Here is a 22,139-nt window from a genome sequence, read left to right as displayed (position 1 = left end):
GAGAAAGGGGGAGAATCAAAGATACATAGGGACAAGAGAGACAGATTCGCAGGGAGAGACAGAGAGAAAGAGAGAAGAGAGACAGAAAGAGAGGAGATGCAGAGATACATGGAGGCAGGAGAGAGACACAGGGAAAGACAGAGAGAGAGAACGAGAGAAGAGAGAGAGAGAGAGAGAGAGAGAGAGAGAGAGAAAGAGAGAGGTGGTTCAGAAATACATACAGACGAGAGATAGAAATAGAGGCGGAGGGAGAGACAGAGAGAAAGAGAAAAGAGACAGACAACGAGGAAAGAGAAGAGTCAGAGAGGGACAGAACGCAGAGGAAATTCAGAAATAAAAAGTGACGAGAGACAGAGACACATCGAGAGACAGAGAGAGATAGGAGGCTCAGAGATACATAGAAACAAGAGCGAGAGATCGAGATGTAGGGAGAGACAGAACTAGAAAAGAAACAGAGAGAAAAAGAAAAGAGACATAGAGAAAGAGTGAAGAAAGTGACAGAGATAAAAGATGCAGGGGTACAAGAGAGATAGAGACACAATGAGAAACAGAGAGAGAGACAGAGACACATAGAAAGAGAGGGAACCACAGAGTATCAGGAAAGTCTGGCATGGATTCTGTCCTCCTCCAAGAAATCTGGGTCTCAGGACTGAAGGAAAGGAAAGAGTTAGGCGTGTGTCCTGCATTCGCTCTGATACTAACATATGAATTTATATCTAGTGCCTGATTTATAGTTTGACAGACAGGGTACCCGGCTGCAAAGATGGCGGAGAAACTAGCAGTCCTGAACAGAAAAAAAAATAATTACTAAACGACCCCCACACCATCAGGGAAAACTCCCAGGCTGTCAAGGTCTTTAGTATTTTGTTTTCAAAAACAAGCTCCCCCATCTGAGACTTTGATGTTAAAAAGAAAACAACGTTTGGAGCGCGGCCCCCCGAAACATGGTGGATGCTCACCAAAGTTGTGTGTATTCACAAGAGCTTCTATGATGGAGGCTCCTGTTAAGGCACAGAGATGGGAGAGGTGATCTCCTGGTGTGGTAGGCGGTGGTCTGCCAGGGTGGCATAAGTCATGTCCCCTCCATCACCCTGTTGGACGGCGGAGCACCGGCGAGCCAATGAACCAGGCCCTTAGCTTCTCTGAGAAAGAAAGTCACAGCTTGGTTTAAAGTATTTTAAAACCCTGATTTGTGTAAGCATCATAACAAAAGAGAGCAAGGAAAGTAAAACCGACAAAACTCTGAGGCTTGCTGTTTTCCACCAGTGGAGGGAGGTAAATATAGGAATTATTCGGTAATGGCCACTCACATCAATAACGGTGTTTGATGGGAATTGAACAAAAAGAAACCAGTGCCTTGTTGTGCGCTTAACAGCAGGGAAAAATCAATTTATCTTAATAAGTGATCCAACATCTGGCCCTCACCTCCAGCATTTCTCAATATTGATGGGTCTCAGAATCTCATTGTAGCGAAGATGGAGGCGCTGGCCTGCAGGGCGCGTGCACCGTGGCGGGGAGGAGACATGTCTTATTTCTTTTGCCGCGAGCCCGCGAGGGACGGAAGCGCCCGTTGTCAGAAGCCAAGTCCTCAATCGAAACCTATAACCCCAGTTGCTCAAACTGGTCTCATCTGCTAGTTCTGAGAACGTACAATTTTTCTGAACTAGAACAGCTTTTCTCTACAGGAAACATGTAAACATCCTCCCTTTCGAAACAAGCATTGGCCGCGAGACGAGATATGTGGTGGCGGAGGGGGAGAAGCGGGAGTTGTGTGCGCGCGCGGCCAATGCTACGAAAGTCATCGCGATCACGGTGAAAGCGAAAGTGATCACGATGACGCACTAATGGCGTTCCTGAGTGCTGCTGGCTGGCCTGGCGCATGGCGGCAGCGAGCGTGCATGCTCACGTGCACGCAAGCGCTAGGCCAGCCAGCAGCACTTAAAAAAGCCACATACAAAATGTCTCTCCGAGCCAGCGCATGCGCTGGGCTCAGCGAGACCTAAAAAAGGGAACGGACGTCAATATGCCAATGAGGTCTTCTTACGGCTCAGATGGCGTCACATGGAGTCACGAGCAGAGCTGTGCCATTGTGAAGTCCTTGTTGACGTGGGAGAGCTATGAGAAAAGTTTCCGTGGAATGCTGGGCAAGGGGTAATTCAAAAGGTGAGGAATCCACAGGCAGATATATCCATCAGAAAATTCGCATTTTCTTGCCGCATAATTCATTCATTTCCTGCCTCATTATCCCAGTGACTGATTATAAAGAATTTTGGGCGAAAAAAGGGCAAAAATAATAAAGACTAAGAAACGTTAAGGGTCCCAACAAATTAAAACGCATGTCATGTTATGACATCTCTACTGGGCATAAAGTGTTATTTTGTGACAACTGAACCATTCTCAAAATAGTGGCAATCAAAACCAAGTGGAAACAATGTTGCCTTGATGTCCTTTGTAATGTAACAGAATAACCATGCAAGGCACAGCTCGATGTACAGTTCAATCCTAAATTCAGACCCACTGGATATAGTGTCATTTTTTGCCAGTTAGACCTCATCAAAGTTTGTCTCTTTTACATAAACACTTCTGCATGCTATATTTTCTAAAGCAGTACAAAATAGCAATCAAGTTGTTTAAGGGCAGAAAGGGAGAACTAGACATCACAAAAAACAAGACTGGAATAGGTAGGTTTATCAGTACATACTTAAGCATCCACAGAAGAATTTCACAGGGGATTTTATTACTTTGAAGTCTTATACATACATGGGCAAAAGTACAAAAAAAATCATAAATTACATGAATTACACATGGCATTTTAGTCAGATTCTGAAAGCGTGGATTTGGTAAATGCAAACAATGTACTCTGCAGGGTTCGAAAACAACTTTAAAATGTTGCCAGTTCTGCAGGTCCAATTACACCAATTATCCCAACTATAATGCACACAACCAATGAACTGGTCACAAAAAAGGACTGGCCACCATGCTATTGCCAAACAAACATCAAACATGAATGCGTCATTAAATTAATTTCTTTGTATATGGACCCTGTGCTACATAGCTGGTGGAGACTCGCTGGAAAACCAACATGTTAAATACATACATTAGAACAGTTCTTTAACTTACATTGATGACTCCGGGGCAGTTTGGGCCAATGAGGCGCGTGGTGCCCTGGCGCAGGAGCCGGTGCTTCACACGCACCATGTCCTGCTGTGGTATTCCTTCAGTAATGCACACAACTAAGGGCATTTGGGCATCAAGCGATTCATCAATGGCAGCAGCAGCAAAGGGAGGTGGCACGTAAATAACAGACGCAGTAGCTCCAGTAGCTTCTTTGGCCTGCAGAAAAAATAAGATTAACAGTAAAAGAGATCGCTATACAAAACAAAATGCTTGAGCCTTTTAAAGAGTCGGTAACTACATTCAATAATCCCCAGTCACATGTTAAGACCAGCATAGTTAGGAAAATAATCGACGTTTCAAAGGGCTCAGTACGCTCAACTGGAGAATGAACACAATGGAATCAACAAACCAAGATTTCAGCCTGGTTTAGCTCTCAAAAGAATAGCAGGTCAGACTCCTACTTATCCCTCATAAGGTTACTTATATTGATTAAACACGCTTACTTATATTGATTAAACACGCTATCACAGATTTTGCTTTTTCACAGTACTGTAATAACAGGTAACAGTATTGCCCATTTAATGCCACACACTTAATCACCTTGGGGGGAATTGAAGACTTAATAAGGTTAAACTAGGGGCAGGAAGGTTATTAATTGTGTGATCCTGCCATTTCATTGACAATCATGTAACTGCTTCCTCACCATAATGTGGATATGTTGATTCCGTATTGATTATGTTAATTATTTTCTTACACAGGCACGTTCTTGTTTTTGGTAGCATCTTCAGCATGAGAAGGCACATTAGACAGGTATTGCATCTTATGACGTCCAGGGCTAGGACCCCCAGCTCAGGCTCTGTAAAAGCGTACTTCCTTTCCCTGCCTTGGTCCATGATGAAAGAGTCTGGCAGGTGTCTGCTTGTGATGGTTAAGTGATATTATAGGATGGCAGTGTATTGTTTTTGTGTTGTTTCAAGGTGCTTTGTCCAAACAAAATGAATGCCTGCATAATCCACACAACGTAGTTGTTGGTGCACATTCGGGCTTTTTCTGCTCCCTAGGGATTAATTTCCTCACTCTAAGAACTTCACTTGCTTGAAAATTGACACTTTTTGATGTTTTGTGAATGTGCCATTTATCGGGTGTGGTATTTACCACATGTGCTAAGTAACATGCATTTGTAATTAACACATGTGCTAAATAACATTTCCGGGGTACACGGGAAAAACTCAAAATCTGTGTTACTTAACCCGTGGTATTTGCCAAGCTCTGTGGAATTGGTATGTGTAAGTTTGTAAGTTTTTACCGCCAAATTTAATCGAGGCCATAATGAATAGACTAATATCAACAACCTTTGGCAATGAAGATAAATGTAGCTTCAAAGGAAAATTGTATGGTAATGTGAAGTATTACAAGTAGATAGAGTGGGAATGGATATGTACTTATGCACAAGAAAAGAGGTGCAGAGTAGTATTGGTGTAGGTTAAAAAGTAGGGTGACAGTTTCAATGCAAGACGGGCCTATACATCCATATAGGTTATTGACTCATCTGCCTCCCATCTGTGCTGCTGCCAGAGAAATCCACCATTAATTATCTAGTTATATCAGAAAATGTAATAGCATGTGTGGGCCCTTGAAAGTTCGACCTCAGGTAGCTTGAAAAATAAACAAAATGATTGCAGGTAGGTGGAGAGCAAGCACTTTTTTGTGAAAGCACACAACGTATGCCCAATCGAAACATGCCCGGAAGACAACCAAATCATGCTGCAGGACGAAGCACTAATTGTATTTGTTAATCACAGGCAAACGGAAGGGAAAGAATGGCTTAAAATCATACTCAACAAAAGCCTAATGACTTATTGTCAGCCAGAAACTGATTTCCATCTTACAACCCTTTTAATATTACACAGACCCCAGTAGCGTAGCCAGTGTGTTATTGGCCCTCGTGCAAGGAAGGAAATGAGATCCCTCGCCACTGTTTGAACTAGGAAATAAAGCAATAAACAGAGCATGCTCTTCAGGCATTCATGCCCCGGTCCCCTGCACATGCTGCACCACTAGAACCTACACCTGATAGACCTTGAAGGACAAATTACTTACCTTCGATAATGCCTTATCTGGTAAAGACACGATCTAGCTGCAGATTTCTTACCTTCGAACTTCCAGTCTGAATCCAGAAGATTTTTAATAACAGTACCCCTGCATGCCGATCGGTGGTGTCGCTTGACTCTCTGTGATGTCGTGAGCTTCGGGTATGTCGTTGTGATGTCCACATCATCTGTATAGGCGCAACCCTGGGTCGCGAACGTCAGTACTTTTCATGACTTTCCACGCAAGAGGCACGGAACCATGAAGTGACTGACAATGGTGTGCCAAAAATCAACTAGGGCTCTGAAGGGGAACTTTCCTGACACTTAACTAATCCTCAGTGCGGGGAGGATGGGTGGGTCAGTAAGTAATCTGAAGCTAAATCAGGACTCTCTAGCCGATATGGCGTTACCGAAGGTAAGTAACTTGTCCATTTGATAGACATCGTGCCGCAGATTCCTTAACCTTTGAACAGATTCCCGAGCAATACCAGGGACTGCAGAAAGGTTTTAAGCTAAGAAGTCCTGCAAAATAGTGCGGCCAAAGAGGCCCTCCCTGCAGACCTAAGATAATCTAGGCAGTACTGTCTAGCAAACGTGTGCAGAGATGCCCACATGGCCACTTGGCAGATGTCAGTAACCGGGACACCACGCTGAAGAGCCCTGGTGGCTGCCTTCGCCCTGGTGGCTGCCTTCGTCCTGGTAGAATGGGCCCTAAGGCCTTCAGGAGGTTGTTTCTTTGCCAAGACATAACGTATTTTATACAGAGGATGACCCAGCATGAAATGGTCTTCTTCTGAACTGCTCGCCTCTCCTTTGCCTCAACGTACCCTACGAAGAGTTGGTTGTCCACCCAGAACTGTTTTAGTATGATCAAGGTATAACGAGAACGCACTTTTTGGGTTCAGACGGTGGAGACGCTCCTCTTCCTTGGAAGGATGCAGACGCACATAGAAAGTGGCCAGAATAACAAATTGAGCAAGATGGAACGGTGTAACTTTAGGCAGAAATGATGCCCTAGTGCTGAGCACTACTTGGTCCGGAAAGAATGGTCAGGTAAAGAGGCTGAGATGACAGTGCCTGCAGTTCGCTCACCCTCCTGGCAGAAGTTATTGCCACTAAAAAGGCTGCTAGAGGGGACAATTGTGCAGAGGTTCAAACAGTGTACACATCAAAAAGATAAGGACCAAATTAAGGTCCCATTGGGGCATACTAAAAGGCAAAGGGGAAACAGATGGGTAAGCCCCTTCAAAAATCTCTGTACAAGAGGTATTTCACAAAGTGATGGCTGATCCAGCAGCTGAAGAAAAGCAGACAGGGCCGATAGGTAGCCATTCAGAGTGCAAGAGCAGAGCCCTGCTGTGCCAAGGAGAGAATTAAAAGAAGAAAATCTGATAGGGAAGCAGAGAAAGGGTCAACAGACTGTTCTGTAAGGAATTGACAAAACGTTTGCCACCAGCAGGAGCATACCAACTCGTGGAGGGATACTTGGCTGCCAAAATAACCTGACATACTTCAGCAGGAAGGTCAAAAGCTGTCAACTGTCGCTCCTCAATCTCCACGCAAGGAGACGGAGAGTGGACAGGTTTGGGTGGAGGACCCTCCCATGCTACTGCGACAGAAGATCCTCCCGAAGAGACAGCCTGACTGGAGGATCGATGATCATTTGCAGAAGCTCGGGATACCAGACTCTCCTTGCTCAGTTCGTAGCCACAAGAATGACTTGGGCCAAGTTGCTCCTGATCTTTTTGAGCACTGTGGGCAGCAGTGGTATAGGCGCAAAGGCGTATAGGAGGCCTGTGCTCCACCCAGAATGAAAAGAGTCACCGAGCAAGAGCCACCTTGGCAACTCCAACGTGCAAAACTGCTGACATTGTGCTTTCTCTTCTGAGGCAAAAAGATCCAACCAATACTCTCCCCACTGTTGAAAGAGACCTTGCATCACCTCCGAATGGAGACGCCATTCGTGATGTGCAAGGCACCGCCAGCTGAGTTAGTCCACTCTGGTGTTCAGAGAACCGGCCAGATGCTCATCAACCAGGAAAATGCTCTGTTTATCACCCAAGTCCAGAGACGCAGGGCCTCATTACAGAGGGTCCACAACCCCACTCCGCCTTGCTTGTTATACAATACCACAAGGCGGCAGTGTTGTTCGTGAACACCTGAACTAGCCTTTCTTTGAGGGATGGTAAAAAGGCTTTCAGTGCCGACCGGATCGCATGATGGAGCTTGGTTTCTGCAGGAGACCACAGTCCTCTGATCTCCACCGCTCCCAAATAGCCCCCAATTCCAGAAGAGACACATCGGTCACTACCATGAGATCCAGGTTGGGAAGAGGGGGGGGGGGGGGGGGAAGGGGGGGGGTCTGCCTCTGACCAAACCGCAGTTTGTCAGCCACCACCGTAGGTCGTTCACAGAGCCCTCTGAAATCTGAACTAGGTTAGTGAGATTTCTTTGTTGCTGTGCCCATTGAAACTTCAGGTCCCACTGCAGAGCATGCATGTGCCATCCATCTGGCATGGTCCACTAGCAGAATGCAGGAGGCCTGAGGCGCAACAGCCTCAGAGTCATGCTAACCAAAATCCAGGATAAAGGCTGCAACATCGGTATCATAGCCACTCGGGAAGATAAATCCGAAACGTCACCATGCCCGGGATTGATCTGATGAAACGGAGCATCTGAGAAGGAGTCAGGTGTGACTTCTGCACGTTGATAGTGAACCCCAGCGAATGCAGGAGGTTCGCTGTAGTCTGGACGTGGGAGAAGACTGCTTGGGATCCCGCCTACAACAACCCGACAATCGGCGAGATAGGGGAAGACTGGGACCCCTGATCTCAGCAGATGGGCTGCAACCACCGCCATCACCTTGGGCCTGAGGGGCACTGGTGAGACCGAAGTGGAGCATGATAAACTGAAAGTGCTTGTGGCCTACCGTAAACTGTAGATCCCGACGATGGGCTGGCAGAACGGGAATGTGGAAACAGGTGTCTTGCAAGTCCAACGCTACCATCCAGTCTCCCAGGTCTAAGGCAGACAGGACCTGAGCAATGGTGAGCATCTTCTGCATTTTGAGGAAGTAGGTGAGGGCATGAGGTCAATGATAGGATGTAGGCCTCTGTCCTTCTTTGGAACCAGAAATAGCGGGAATAGCAACCACAGCCTATTTCTGTCCCGGGAACCCTCTCCATAGCTCCCTTGGCCAAGAGTGTCTTGACTTCTTCGAGGAGTAAGGCAAGGTGATCCTCAGTCAGACCGTCGCAAGTTGGAGGCATGGCGAGATGGGTAGTCTCGAAGGGAAGGGGGAAGTCTTGAAGGGAAGGGAGTAGCCTGTTTGGACAAATATGCAGCACCCACCTGTCCGAGGTGATATCTCCCCAGTGGTGGAGGTGATCACGAATCTTGCCACTGTAGGAGGCTGGCTTAGTATTTGGTGCAAACTTATTTAAGTGAAGCACCCTGCTCTGATCCAGACAACCCTTATGGTGATTTTAGTCATCTTAGACAACCATAGAAATCTCTCTAAGTGATAGCTGTGGAGAGCAGTCTTAGTCCAGAAGGAGTGTAATGCAGCTTGTTTTACTAGTACTAATCATGCAGTGTAGGTTAAGTTAAAAAAAACACTGTGCAGTTATAAAAATCTGCATTTAATATAAACACTGAATAACACATTGCAATATCTCCTACCCAGAGATATAATCACAATACCCACAATACTTCAACAATGGAACATGTAAGTAGCACAAATACACAGTGGTCTCTGGTGGGAGGGTTGTGGGGGGGCGGGAGAGACCAAACCATATACTATCAAAGTGGAATGTGAACCGCTACCAAAGTCGAGACTGGACCCAGAAGACTTAGAAGAGCCGGGGACCCAAGGACCAACCCAAGTTAAGTACCCAGGAACCCCACGGAGGCCGTGTGCAGAGTGGTAACATGATTGCGTGCTCAATACAAGTCAAAGGGGAAGTCGCGGTTGCAGTTTTCAAGAAGAAGGACCCTTTCAAGAGGACCCTGAAGAAACCCTATGGAAGGTTCGAAAGTCACCCCAGGAACCAGGATACCTACACCAGGGAAGCTGGGTGCATAGGTGTGAAGTGACGTCAAAAACCGCCGTAGACCACAATGGAGGACTACAGTGAAGATGCCGCTGCCGAAGGTGAAAGAGTCCGGTGGAATCCAAGGGTGGATTCTTGACGAGGAGTACTTGCAAGCAGAAGGGGCAGTCTATGCCACTCAGGAGTTACCAGGAGGCACGGAAGACCAATACCCACTGATGAGGGAAGATGGAGGAGGTGTGACGGTGCCTTTGTAGCTGCAGCTGTGAGGACCAGGTGACACTGTGGAAGACCAGGAGCCATTCACGAGCTATCTCACGTCGAAGTCGAGAGCCCGGTGGTTGGTGTCCGCCAGGAGCAACAACAATCCTTGGCAGCAGCAACAGAGGAACAGAGGACAAGGAAAGCGAAGTGCAGTGTTTGACCAGCAAGGTCCAAGGGACTCACCAAGTGCAGAAGAGTCAGAGCAGGCCCGAGCAAGCAGGGGAGCCCACTGGAGCCAAAGAAGACCATCAAGAAGACCCACAGACTGGAGGCACAGGAATTGCAAGAGGACCTTGAGCAGCTCAACAAGAATGCAGGCCCACGGGGCAGAGGATGCGGTGAGGATGAAGGCGTTGGCAGTAAGAGATGCTGGAGGCTGGAGCTTCTTGGAGCCCGAAGATCTCTGGAGAAGAAAGTCAACAAGCCTTTATAACGGCAAGTTGCCGCAGTGCACAGGGGTACTGCTCCAGTGGTTCCGACAAGGTATACTGACTTCAAACATGCGGAGAGGACAATGCAGGCCTCGAGGGAGTTGCAGAACCAAAACCTGTGTTGCTGAGCCTAAGAGTCCGTGGGACGTCAGGAGCAGCAGACAGGATAGCTTGGCTGTGGTGCCTGCAGATGCGGGGGAGTGACTCCTTCACTCCAAGGGAGATTACTTCGGGTGTCTTGATGTCCACAAACTTGGAGAAGATCCTGTATGGAGCACAGGCGCAGATGATGCAGAAGACTGGCAGGATGACATGACCAGGAGCAGCAAGAGTCTTCCCAGATGCAGCCTCGGTTCCCAAAGCGAAGTCCAACGAAGTTTAAATTGCCCCGACGGTTGAAGATGAAGTGGTTTTGGATCTGAATCTTGTCCCATGACGAATCTGAAGAGTCACCTACAGGTAAGCCCTTAAGTGCCATAGGGAAAGAGTTTAGACGATTCAGGGATCCCTCCCAAAGGAGGGGCTGGACAGAGGGGAGGATACTCCCATGTCCTTTGTCCAGTTTTGCCCCAGAGCAGGAGCCAATGACTCCCTGAACTGGTTCAAACTGGAGTATGCAAGGAAGACCCAAAGTGTGCCTTTCTAAGTAGTCTGATGGCGCTGGCAATCGTCCCCACCCCAGTCCAATACACTAAGTCCTGTCTGGGAGGTGGTTACACCTCGCTGTGACAGGAAACCTATAGTTCTACCTTCCTCTGCTCAAGCCTGGCTCAGCAGCTGGAGAGCAGAATTGGGTCTGTGGTCTGCAGCAGCACTAGCTGGCTGTTAGACCTTGAAAGGCTGGTACCGGGAATACAGGGGGCTTTCTAGGGGAGCCTTCCAGTACATGTTATCCTACATCCAACATTGGAATCAGTTGTTGAGGTAGGTTTCCAACATGTTTGATACCAACATGTTTGATACCAGTTTTGGTGCAGCCAATATATATAGTTACACATTTCGTAATTGACTTGATGTCCACTATATGTCTAAAATGTCAGACCGCACTTGCAAAGCCGTGAGACTCGACTCCTAGGTTTGTAGGGGGTGTCCGGCGCATGCAGGGCAACCTCACATTTATAAACAAGCACCCTGCTTTCAGGATTGAAAGGCCTACCTTAGGGGTGACTTATAGGTTTTAAGTGCAGTGACCTCAGATCTAAGGAAACAAGACCATGTTTTTGGTCGCAGTGTTTTTCAGCACCGACCTAAAAAATTTAAACATCTCCTGTCCGTTCTATACACTACGAAAGCTCTACATAGGACTTCATTCATTAAAAGGGCATAATTGATGCAAAAACAGTCTTCTGTAATCTGCAATAGCTTCCCAGGAACTATACAAATTCAAGACCACCTTAAACATTTTCAAGAAAATGTAGGCTTGGATTTTCAGTGTCTAGGCACCAATTTCATCACAATCCTTTACAGTACAAAGAGATCATTCTGTGGTATAGGACAAGTCTATAAACAAACATAAATAGAACCACAAAACCACAGAAGAGAGCAGAAATAGCAAGCATTTGCAATGCAATAGGTCTCGCAGTTGTTAGAGTTTGAGCTATTGGCATTGTAAATGGCAATGCCTTTGATTTATGTGTTGGTTTTTAAAACATACAGAAAAGGCATTGTCATTTACAATGCCAATAGGTTAAACTCTCGCAAATGCGAGACCTATTGCAATGTAAATGCTTGTTACACATGGTAATACTGTCTGGGCAAAAATGTCACCTTATTAGTACCTTGTTAGGTAGGTCGCTCCCCCTCCGCACACCACCGCCTGTGCGTCCTGTCCCTGCCCCAGCTACTGCTGCTGAGGAAAGTTGAGGCCCTCCTCCACCCGCAGGCTACCACCTACGCCTCATCCCTGGTGGCCAGTGGTAGGCCTTAGGTCTGTTCTATTGTTCATTGTACTGCCCTTATCATTTTCCTTTTCTCTGTGTGTGACTGCTGTTGTCCGTCTTCCCCTGTGCCTGTATTTTCTCCTGTACCCTTCTTTCCTTCTGTTCCCATCGTCACCCCTGTGATTCTGTGCCCGTTTTCCTTCTGTGACCCCCGTGATTCTGAGCCCGTTTTCCTTCTGTGACCCCCGTGATTCTGTGTCCGTTTTCCCGTCTGTGACCCCTGTGATTCTGTGCACTTGCCTTCCGTGCCGTTCATCGCTCCCGTTCCCGCTGCTGCATCTCCGCCCCCTGACTGCCCATTTGCTGCCCCTATCTCCCACCTCCCAGCTGCTCCTCCCTCCCACCGTCCCATATATGGTGGCCGCTGCGCGGCTGCGCCACTGGCACGCCAAAGGCGCGCCTACGGCAAGCCCGTCTGCGCCTGGACCGCATCCAGCGCCAGGACCCCTGACCCCCGCAAAAGCCATGACGCCTGCCTCTGCTACCACTCCAGCACCCTCCAGCCACGCAATGCCAGACGATCACGCACCTGCTGCCTGGCTGGCCGAAGCGTACCCAAGGACCCTTCTCCTGCCGGAACTGCAGCTTCACCAGCATCCAGCCCGCCAACCCACCTACCAAAGAACCCAACCACCTCAGATGCATCCTTCTCAACACCCGCTCCGCACGCAAACATGCCGTGGGACTCTGGGACCGATTGGACTCCAACACCCCAGACGTCTTCTTGACGGAGACCTGGCTGAACCCCTCCTCGGCACCCGACAACGCCATAGCCATCACCTGCAGGGACTGCACCAATGGAGTAGGAGGAGGAATCGCCATCGTCCACAGGAACACTCTCAAAGTCTCGACCAACACCGACGACACCCTTAGCACCGCCGATCACCTGCACTTCCAGATCCACACCGATCCCAACACCACCCTCAGAGGAACCCTCATCTATAGACCCCCCGGACCACGAGCACAGTTCAGCGACTCCATCACCGACCTCGTCAGCACACACGCCCTCGCCTCCACGGACTACATCCTCCTCGGGGACCTGAACGTCCACCTCGAGAACAACAACGACACCAACTCCTCCACTCTGATCGACAACCTCGGACTCAAGACGACTCGTCACTATACCCACCCACTCCGCCGGCCACACGCTTGATCCCATCTTCTCTGCAAGCTCCCACGTCTCCTTCAACCACACCACTGAGCTCCACTGGACCGATCACCGTTGCATCCACTTCACCTTCCGGAAACCCACCACGCACCTGCCGTGCCGCTGCTGGAGCAAAGTCCCAAAGACCAGCTTTCCACTACCCTCGCACGGAACCCACCCGCAGATCCGACCGACCCCGACACTGCTGCTTGCAACCTCAGACAGTGGATCAACGACTGCGCCAACACCCTCGCCCTGCTCAAGAAGCCCTCCAACACCCACACCAGCAAGAAAGCCAACTGGTTCACCAAAGACCTCCAGGCCTCCAAGCGAACCTGCAGAAAACTCGAAAAAAACTGGATCCGTGAACGAACACCGGAAAGCTACACAGCCCACAAGAACGCCACCCGCAGACACCACCTCATCAGATACGCCAAAAGGACCTCCTTCAAAGACCGCCTAGATAACAACACACACAACAGCAAAGAGCTCTTCAACATCGTGAAGAAACTCTCCGACCCCGCTCCAACACCAACGACATCCCACCTTCATAAGACCTGTGCGACTCGCTGGCCACCTTCTCCCATCGCAAGATCGCAGACATCCACGACAGCTTCATCGCCACCACCACCCCGGCACCCACTGAGACCCTCACTCCCACGACCACCACCCGCCTGATCGCCCGACCAACATCAACGACGACGACACCATGATGATCATGAACACCGTCCACTCCGGATCCCCGGAAGACCCCTGTCCACACCACATCTTCAACAAAGCCAGCAGCACCATCGCACCCCATCTCCGGAAAACCATCAACATCTCCTTCGAGACAGTGACCTTCCCGAAGAGCCGGAAGCACGCAGAGATAAACGCCTTACTCAAGAAACCCAAGACGGACCCCAAGGACCTCAAGAACTTCCGACCCATCTCCCTGCTCCCGTTCCCGGCGAAGATCATCGAAAAGGCCGTCAACAAACAACTGACCAGCTTCCTTGAGGAGAACAGCATTCTAGACACGTCCCAGTTCGGGTTCCGCAGCAACCACAGCACCGAAACTGCCCTCATCGCCGCCACCGATGACATCAGGACCCTGCAAGACAACGGAGAAACCGCGGCCCTCATCCTCCTGGACCTGTCAGCCGCCTTCGACACGGTCTGCCACCGCACACTACGAACACGCCTCTACAACGCCGGAATCCAAGAGAAGGCCCTGGACTGGACCTCCTCCTTCCTCTCCGGCAGAACGCAGAGCATCCGCCTTCCCCCCTTCCGCTCAGAAGCCAGAGGGACCATCTGCGGTGTACCCCAAGGCTCATCCCTCAGCCCAACGTTGTTCAACGTCGACATGGCACTGCTCGCCCACATCGCACGACCTCGACATCATCTCCTACGCCGACGACACCCAGCTTATCCTCTCCCTCACCAAGGACTCCCACACCGCCAAAATCAACTTCCATGAAGGAATGAAGGCTGTCGCCGACTGGATGAGGAACAGCCGACTGAAGCTGAACTCAGACAAGATGGAGGTCCTCATCCTCGGATCCACTCCCTTGGCCTGGGACGACTCCTGGTGGCCGACTGCACTAGGAACACCCCCAACACACACCGACCACGCACGCAACCTAGGGGTCATCCTCGACTCTACCCTCTCCATGACGAAGCAGGTCAACGCCGTCTCCTCTTCCTCCGCATGCTTCGCAGGATCTTCAAGTGGATCCCCACCAAAACAAGAAGGACGGTCACCCAGGCCCTCATCAGCAGTAGACTGGACTACGGAAACGCACTCTACGCAGGAACCCCGGCCAAACTCCTGAAACGGCTTCAACGCATCCAGAACGCCTCCGCAAGCCTGATCCTCAACATCCCTCGCCGCAGCCACATCACACCCCACCTGAGAGACCTGCACTGGCTCCCTGTCAACAAGAGGATAACCTTCAAACTCCTCACCCACGCACACAAGGCACTCCACAACATCGGACCAACGTACCTCAACAGCCAACTCAGCCTCTACACCCCCACCCGCCAGCTCCGCTCACTGCGCCCTCGCCACCGTCCCCCGCATCCGAAGAGTGACCGGCGGCGGCAGATCCTTCTTCCACCTCGCCGCCAAGTCATGGAACACTCTCCCCATCTGCCTGCGGCAGACCAAAGACCTTCTGACCTTCAGAAGACTTCTCAAGACCTGGCTCTTAGCGACTTCCCTCCCCCACTAGCGCCTTGAGACCCTCGCGGGTATATAGTGCGCTTTACAAATGCTATGATTGATTGATTGATTGATTACCAGTCTAACAACCAAATATATAAATAAGCAACTGAAAGATGACGAGCTAAAGTCTGTGAAGGGTCTTCCAAAGTGTGTGAACATATATCACCAAGTTTTCTGTAACCTTTGATCCTTTTGAGTTAGAAACAATTTATCTACAGATTATGCGCCAGATGGGGGATATACACACCGTACACAAGTGTGTGTAAATCAGTGTATCGTGAGTACCGGGAAGTAATCTAAGCATTACAACTGAAAAAATGGCGTCCACATTTTTTCATCTCATGAACCATTTGATGGCAAACTGTTAAATACTTTTTTATATGAAATAGCAAATTTTCCACTTGATTTTTTATTTTACATTCAATATGATTGCAATGATTTTAATTAATTGTGCAATAAAAACTATTTATCTTAGCATTGCATCCTTTTCACTTCTTCCTCCTAGTCTTTATCACATGGCGTAATACTGAAATGAGGGCATAGAGTCCGACTCTTGGGTTACCAGTGAGTGAGTCAATCCAGAGCATCGCTGTGCATTTTAAATACTTTGATGACACAGAGTCCATGCAGGGGCCTTCTACGGTGTGTTTGGTGCACAGGGACGAGCTGTTCTGTGGGTTTCCTAACACTTTGTCAAGAGTCATCACTTCACACGGAGGGGAAGCGGGTGTGGACCCAAGCAGGCAACGAGAATGCCCACCCCTGCCAACCAGTTGGGTATTGAAAGACAACCATAACTGAGGTGCAGATAGATCCCCTCCATCTCCAGGACCGGTGCCACTGCACCAATGATATGTAGTAACCTTCAGAAGGCGGGTGCTACATTTTCTCTCATCCTAGGTGCAACCCCTGCAAGTCACGTGCTTAGACATGATGTGCTTGTGATGTGCCCAGAGCCTTGTAATCTACTTACACTGAACCCCCTGACGGAACAAGACGTGACAGCGTCAGCAAGTCACAGCCTTTGACACCGGCACGTCATCCGTGGCCTGTTAACAAGTAATTGTTTGGGTTGATTAAGAAGAAAGACAATCAACATCAGGCTAACAACCAAAGAGCCAAGCCCGATTTCCAATCAGAAACGTGAACGTTTGAGTGCGGGATGCTCGTCTTCCGAAGACATGACGTCACCACTTATCCGGTGATGCGGTTGTTGGCCTCAGACACTAAAACCATGAATACATCAACACTGCACACCTGGAAATAAAACAATGCCTGTACTGCACACCTTCGAAAATTGTGCACTTTAAAAACATTGATTTAATGCTCACCTAACAACACACTGAAATGATGTGTGCATGTGCTCATGAAATACACCAACCCAATGCACAGAGAACACACTGAAATAAAACATGCATTAAATATGTTGATAGATTCCGCTGCAGAGGTGTATACGGTGTGCATATGGTGCAGAGAGCAGAGCTCTGCAGCTGGGCATAAAGCGCTCACACAGCTGGGGTCCACACCACACACAGGGTCTGCTGGGAGACCAAAGCCACGCGCAGATAGAGGGGATTAGACTATGGAACCCTGAACCTGCCAGTCCTCAGAAGCGCGGTGCACATCGGACCTTTTCCTGTGGTTCCAACGGTGGGGCGCCCTACCAAAGCACACGATGTCAACAACACGTTTGGGGTGTGATAGGTTCCCCAAAATTGAAATAGTCCCCCTTCATCCTGGAGAAGATTTGATATTACCTACGAATATCCACAATATACTTGTGAAAACAATTTTGGGGATGTGCGAGTACCACACATTGCCGAAAGCACTGTGTGGCCCCCACCGCGACTTCAGCAAGACTCCTCGGCCTGCACCCAGACACCCGGCTCTTGCGAACACCTCGGAGCTGCACTCGGACACCCGGCTCCTGCGAACACCTTGCAGCTGCACTCGGACACCTGGCTCCAGCAGAACTTCTCGGACCTACACTACGCCACCCGGCTCGAGAAGCGCAGAGAGCCCAAGCTATGGAACAGCCCGAAGAGGAGAATCAGTCTGCCAGTCCCGTGCAGGTACGGAGAGCGTCTCTACAGCAGTGACTGCAGCTCTAAAGGGGAGAATGTGCCCTCCGTAAGCACAGTTCTAACTGGGCGGCTGTATGCCCACACAATAAGTGCATGTCTATATACAAGCCTGTGCCCGCTCTAAAGGCAGCTCTAAACGGCAGAGGAACAAAGTGACCCTGTGTAAGGAACACCAATGACTGCGCATGAGGACAAAGATAGTGAGAGACCAGGAAAAAAATAAGCATATTTGTGTCAATCTCGTGACAGTTTTAAAACAAAGGGTGGGTTTAATCAGTGCTAGGGCTGCTCGCACAAGGTGGAGCAACACTCACTCAGCCTCTAGGGATTGGGAAGGAGCAGCCGTTCCAGAGGGTGGGGTGGGGCCAGCATGCCACTGTGCGAAGGATAAATAAAAATAGGAAAGTGAAAGCGCGATATGCGCTTTGTGCCTGCCTGCAGTAGGAACCAGGGCTCGCCATTGCGGGAAGGCAGGGGGCCATCTGTTTTCACTCAGCTGCGTGTTTATATTTGCATTGCGCTTTCACTTTAAGTGAAAGCGCCATGCAAAAATAAACACGGGCTGAGTGAAAACAGAGCAGCAAAGCAGACGACCCTGTCCGGATCGGCCGGACGAAAAGGCGAAAGGGTGTCACCAAAAAAAGCTAATTTCCAATGGCAGGCCACCGTTTAGCATAAACGGTGACGCCAGCCAATGAAAATGAGGGGCGGGGCTTCAAGTCTCATTCTCAAATAAACTCTCTCACTATAGGTCTCGCCGAGCGAGCAATGCATGTGCTGCAACGCTAGGCGAGACCTAAAAAAGGAGCCTAGGATCAGAGGTGAAAGAACAAAGGCATACAAGAGGAAGGTCATAACAGGGGTGTGGAATATAATAAAATATCTACTTGTCCATGGGACATTCTGCTCCATAAATCTAATTGTTCTGTGTGGTGCCACGTAGTGCAGCGGCAAATTATGGCACCAAATTCATAAAACAGTAGGGTTTGAAATCTAGCAATTTCCTCATTTTGCCACTTTTCCGCAGATCTACATAATAGGGCTGGAGGTGACGTTAAGCAATAGTTCCAGGGTTGGAGGCCCCCTTTTGAGTCTGTGCAAATCTACTAAATTGCATGTTTTAGGAGTTTTCGCCGGCTCTTCTCGAATCTTTCCCATTACTGAGAAAGGGTGGAAACTTATTCCGGACAATGGCAGAAGAGGGAAAGTGAACTCAAACGCTCAACAGGATTTTCGCCATAGCAATTCTGCATCTGCATATTTGCTTGTGTTAAAAAGCAGTTCACAAATATTTCTGGTACGATTTCCTGTCCTAATTCTATAAATTCTTGGGAATTCATGGAAGCAGTAAATCTGCACTAATGAAAGGACGCTTACCATGGGTGAAATTTTGAGGCTTTCTATAAGAATTTATTAGCATGTGTGGGCCCTTAAAGGTTCATCCTCAAGCAGCTGGATAAATAAACAAAATGATTGCAGCTGTGTGGAAAGCAAGCACATGTTTTGTGAAAGCACACAGCTTATGCCCAATCTAAAACTGTACTCCTGGCTTCCAACATGTGGGTGGGGTCTAAACCCCTCTTCTGGTATTCTCACATAATTGTCTGGCGACAGACCATAAGAAAGGAGAAGTATGGAGCGTAAACATTTCAGTGAAGCTACGTTTAATTTGGTCTGGAGTTGACCAAGACCTACCTTTTGTATTTATTAGAATTCCTTCTCTAACTATCCATCGACTGGCTTCCGCTCTTTCGCAATGAGCATATTGGCACACAAAGGAGTTTTGTTTGGTGCCAGCGATTACTGTGGCAATGTGTGCTTTTTGAGACCAATAAATATTATTGCTTTTTGCCAAACTTTGTCATAATGGTGAGGGCCTGGCAGCTCCCACAAAAATGTACAAAAACCATATCAAAACAAGACCAGCATTGACAAAACCAGAAGGCTGACCACCAATAGCAGAGCACCTGTTGACTTTGCCAATGCTGTTTTTTTCCCAATATCTTATTGAAAATAGTTGCATTGATTTTCCATTATGAATATTTTTTGGGAAATACTAGCGTGTACCAGCACATTTTAGAAAATGATGCTTCAAAGAAATGCTAACTACAATTTCACAGTAGTTAAGCAAAACGTTTGTTTTCCTAGTTGCATTTCTTTGTGAACATTTTATTTTGAAAGCAAAGGATCATCAATCTTGCTTTGAAGCTTCTGCATGTAATTGCATCTAATTAGAGAGCATTCTGGAAGCACTGTATGTAGACTCGTATTGTATAAACTCTGCAAACCTGTGTACACATTTATACACTGGAACCACTGTCAGTAGTGCAGTCCGAGCTTACATTTCCTTAAAGCGCTCACCCGAATAAAAAAGGTTTTGTATTAATGAGCCATACAAACACCATTAACATATGAACACAAATATTACATTAACCACATTGCCCTTCCCTGATCCATTATGTGGTACTTTACACTGGTAGCCAAAACGGTCTGTGCTGCATGGACTTGGCCCTACTTTTCCCAAGGGCAGAATAAACATGAAAACGTGTTGTCCTTGACTTCTCTGGAAGTCAGGCTATAGGAATTCTAACCCCCTGCATAGCACAGATACAAACATCTTTTTATTTCAAAGCACTGATCAGGAGGCACAAACATCTCAAAAAGGGGAGAAGAGAAAGCCACAGCAATAAGAATGCAAAAGACAAGTTAAAGATATACCTAAAAAGCAAGATAACACAGAGACACAGTAATAACAGCTTTCACAAACTAAAAGAAACCTGGAAAGCGGCTAAAACTGTTAATGCATTAACACACAAACCGCAAAAAATAGAAAAGCTAATATATAGATAGATGCCTGTGTACAAATAGTTACTTTGCATGCAGGGGATTTTAATAGGGTGAATATTTATGTGCATTTCTGAGAATAAACTGTGAGCATATCAGTTGTTAAACTTGGATGCAGTGACACAACAGTGCCCGAATCCATGCACAGATACAGGCATGTCCATATTCACAGATGACTACCCAGAAATCTATGAGCAGACAGATTCCCACATAATACTTTGTACTGCTGAGAGATTCTAATTTTCAGTGTGCAAATATTCACAAAGTAACCAATTACAGCATACATTACCTCTGCCACTGAATTGAAGACTGGCAGACCCAGGTGTGTTTTACCCCCCTTGCCAGGGGAAACTCCGCCTACTAACTTGGTGCCATATTCCAAGGACTGCTGACTGTGGAAAGTACCCTATAACAAAATGACCAGAAAGTGAAAAGATTACTTCAAACTGTAGAGTAACTCTCATTTTGACAACATCAGCAAACTCACATTCAAAAGGGAGAAATAGCAGGAAGCTAAAAAGATTTGTGTATTGGAGACATTTTCTCATCCTTTAATGACCGGATGTATGTTGTTCCTAGCAAAAATGTGGATTGTTGGCCTACACTAAAACTGAACAGCCAAGTGAATATCAAGACTATGTGTAGGACTATGTTTTATGTGAGCATAGCACGAGTGACACAGAAAAGCCTTCGCAGCTAAATCACACAAAGGTCATCAGCTGAGGGCTAAATTCCAATCCCTGCGCAATCACGTGCACATAGAAATCCAAATTAAGAGTTGTGTGATAATTACTCGCAGTCAAACCTGCTGAAATGTATTTGGGGGGAAAGGCCCAGGAATAATATAGAGAACTCTGAGTGTTCCAAACCACTTCTGCATGTTATGCCTTGCTTTCTTACTGAAAACTCGGAAGACGATGTATTTACCACACATGCCACATACCTTACTGTGTGGCAATGGAATTTACCGCATATGATAAATAGCCCACCCTTCCGACAAACTTAATGGGGACCAAAGAAGGCTAGATTAGGTGGAAAGTGATTATCAAGTTAAATAGTAGAGATTTGCAAATGGGCACACCACTGTGCCCTGTTAGCGATTGATTTAGTACACCTGCGAAGTTGCCTGCTCAATGCAAGCTACATCAAGATGAGATCAGAATGCCTCTAGTAGTAGGCATTATCGGTCTAATAGCACACATCACCAGTAATCCTACAGTCTTCAATGCCGGGAGATGGCAAAGCACCTGGCATCCCATAGGGATAATGCAAGTAGTGAACAGATTCTGGTGCAAACCACCAGCGAGCTCAACAAAGCAGGGGCTCTCTAACACAATAAGAACATAAAGGAGACTTATGAGGCTTTCCTTACAGCTTGCAGAGTAGACCAAACACACTGGATCCAGAGGAGTGTGAGGAATCAATTGACAGCGCAGGTCCTGTAGTGATAGTGTATTATGGCTAAGCTGAATCTTGCTCACACCAAACCACTCTGCAGAGCGTGTATCGTAGAAGCAGAGAGAGAGAGAGACACACGCACAGCATTGCTTGCGTGATGGCTGCAAACACAGGGGGATTGTAAATGGATAATTGTAAGAACTTGGATTGTTGATGGACTGTGGTGAAGAAGCAACCGCAATCCTTTTCAGAGTGAGGCACTAGCCAACCCAAAATTAACCTGTGCTCTACCGTATGCTAGATTGGAGCAGAGCAGTCAGGCTTAATTTACAGGCAATGTGTAAAGTGTTTGTGCAACACTTCAACCAATAATGAAGTTAAAAACACCACACACAAAAAGTATTTTTAATTAATAAAAAGACCAAAACGACAAAAATGTATTTAGTAGAACTGGAGATATGCAAGATTTTGGTGGAAATAGCGCTGAAAAGCACAAGGCATGAACTGTGGACATCATATCGGACAGACACAAAGTCACTAGTTTAGGCTTAACGCAATCGACT

At 47.7% G+C, this 22,139-nt stretch overlaps 1 protein-coding gene across 1 annotated transcript in view; it reads right to left on the bottom strand.

Moving 5' to 3' along the window:
• Nucleotides 1–22,139, bottom strand: part of SUCLG1 (succinate-CoA ligase GDP/ADP-forming subunit alpha) — a 180,471-nt gene that overhangs the window by 83,640 nt on the left and 74,692 nt on the right. Inside the window, exons 3-4 of the mRNA XM_085642659.1 lie at nt 20,468–20,584; nt 3,121–3,333 (exon numbers count right to left, since the gene is read on the bottom strand). Coding sequence (XP_085498785.1) covers nt 3,121–3,333; nt 20,468–20,584 — 330 coding nt within the window. The remainder of the gene's footprint in view (nt 1–3,120; nt 3,334–20,467; nt 20,585–22,139) is intronic.

The sequence above is a fragment of the Triturus cristatus genome, chromosome 2_2 (assembly GCF_964204655.1).
Source record: "Triturus cristatus chromosome 2_2, aTriCri1.1, whole genome shotgun sequence".
In the NCBI taxonomy this organism is placed as follows: domain Eukaryota; kingdom Metazoa; phylum Chordata; class Amphibia; order Caudata; family Salamandridae; genus Triturus; species Triturus cristatus.
Note: the sequence above shows the minus strand (reverse complement) of the source record. Positions and strands in the feature narration are given on the sequence as shown.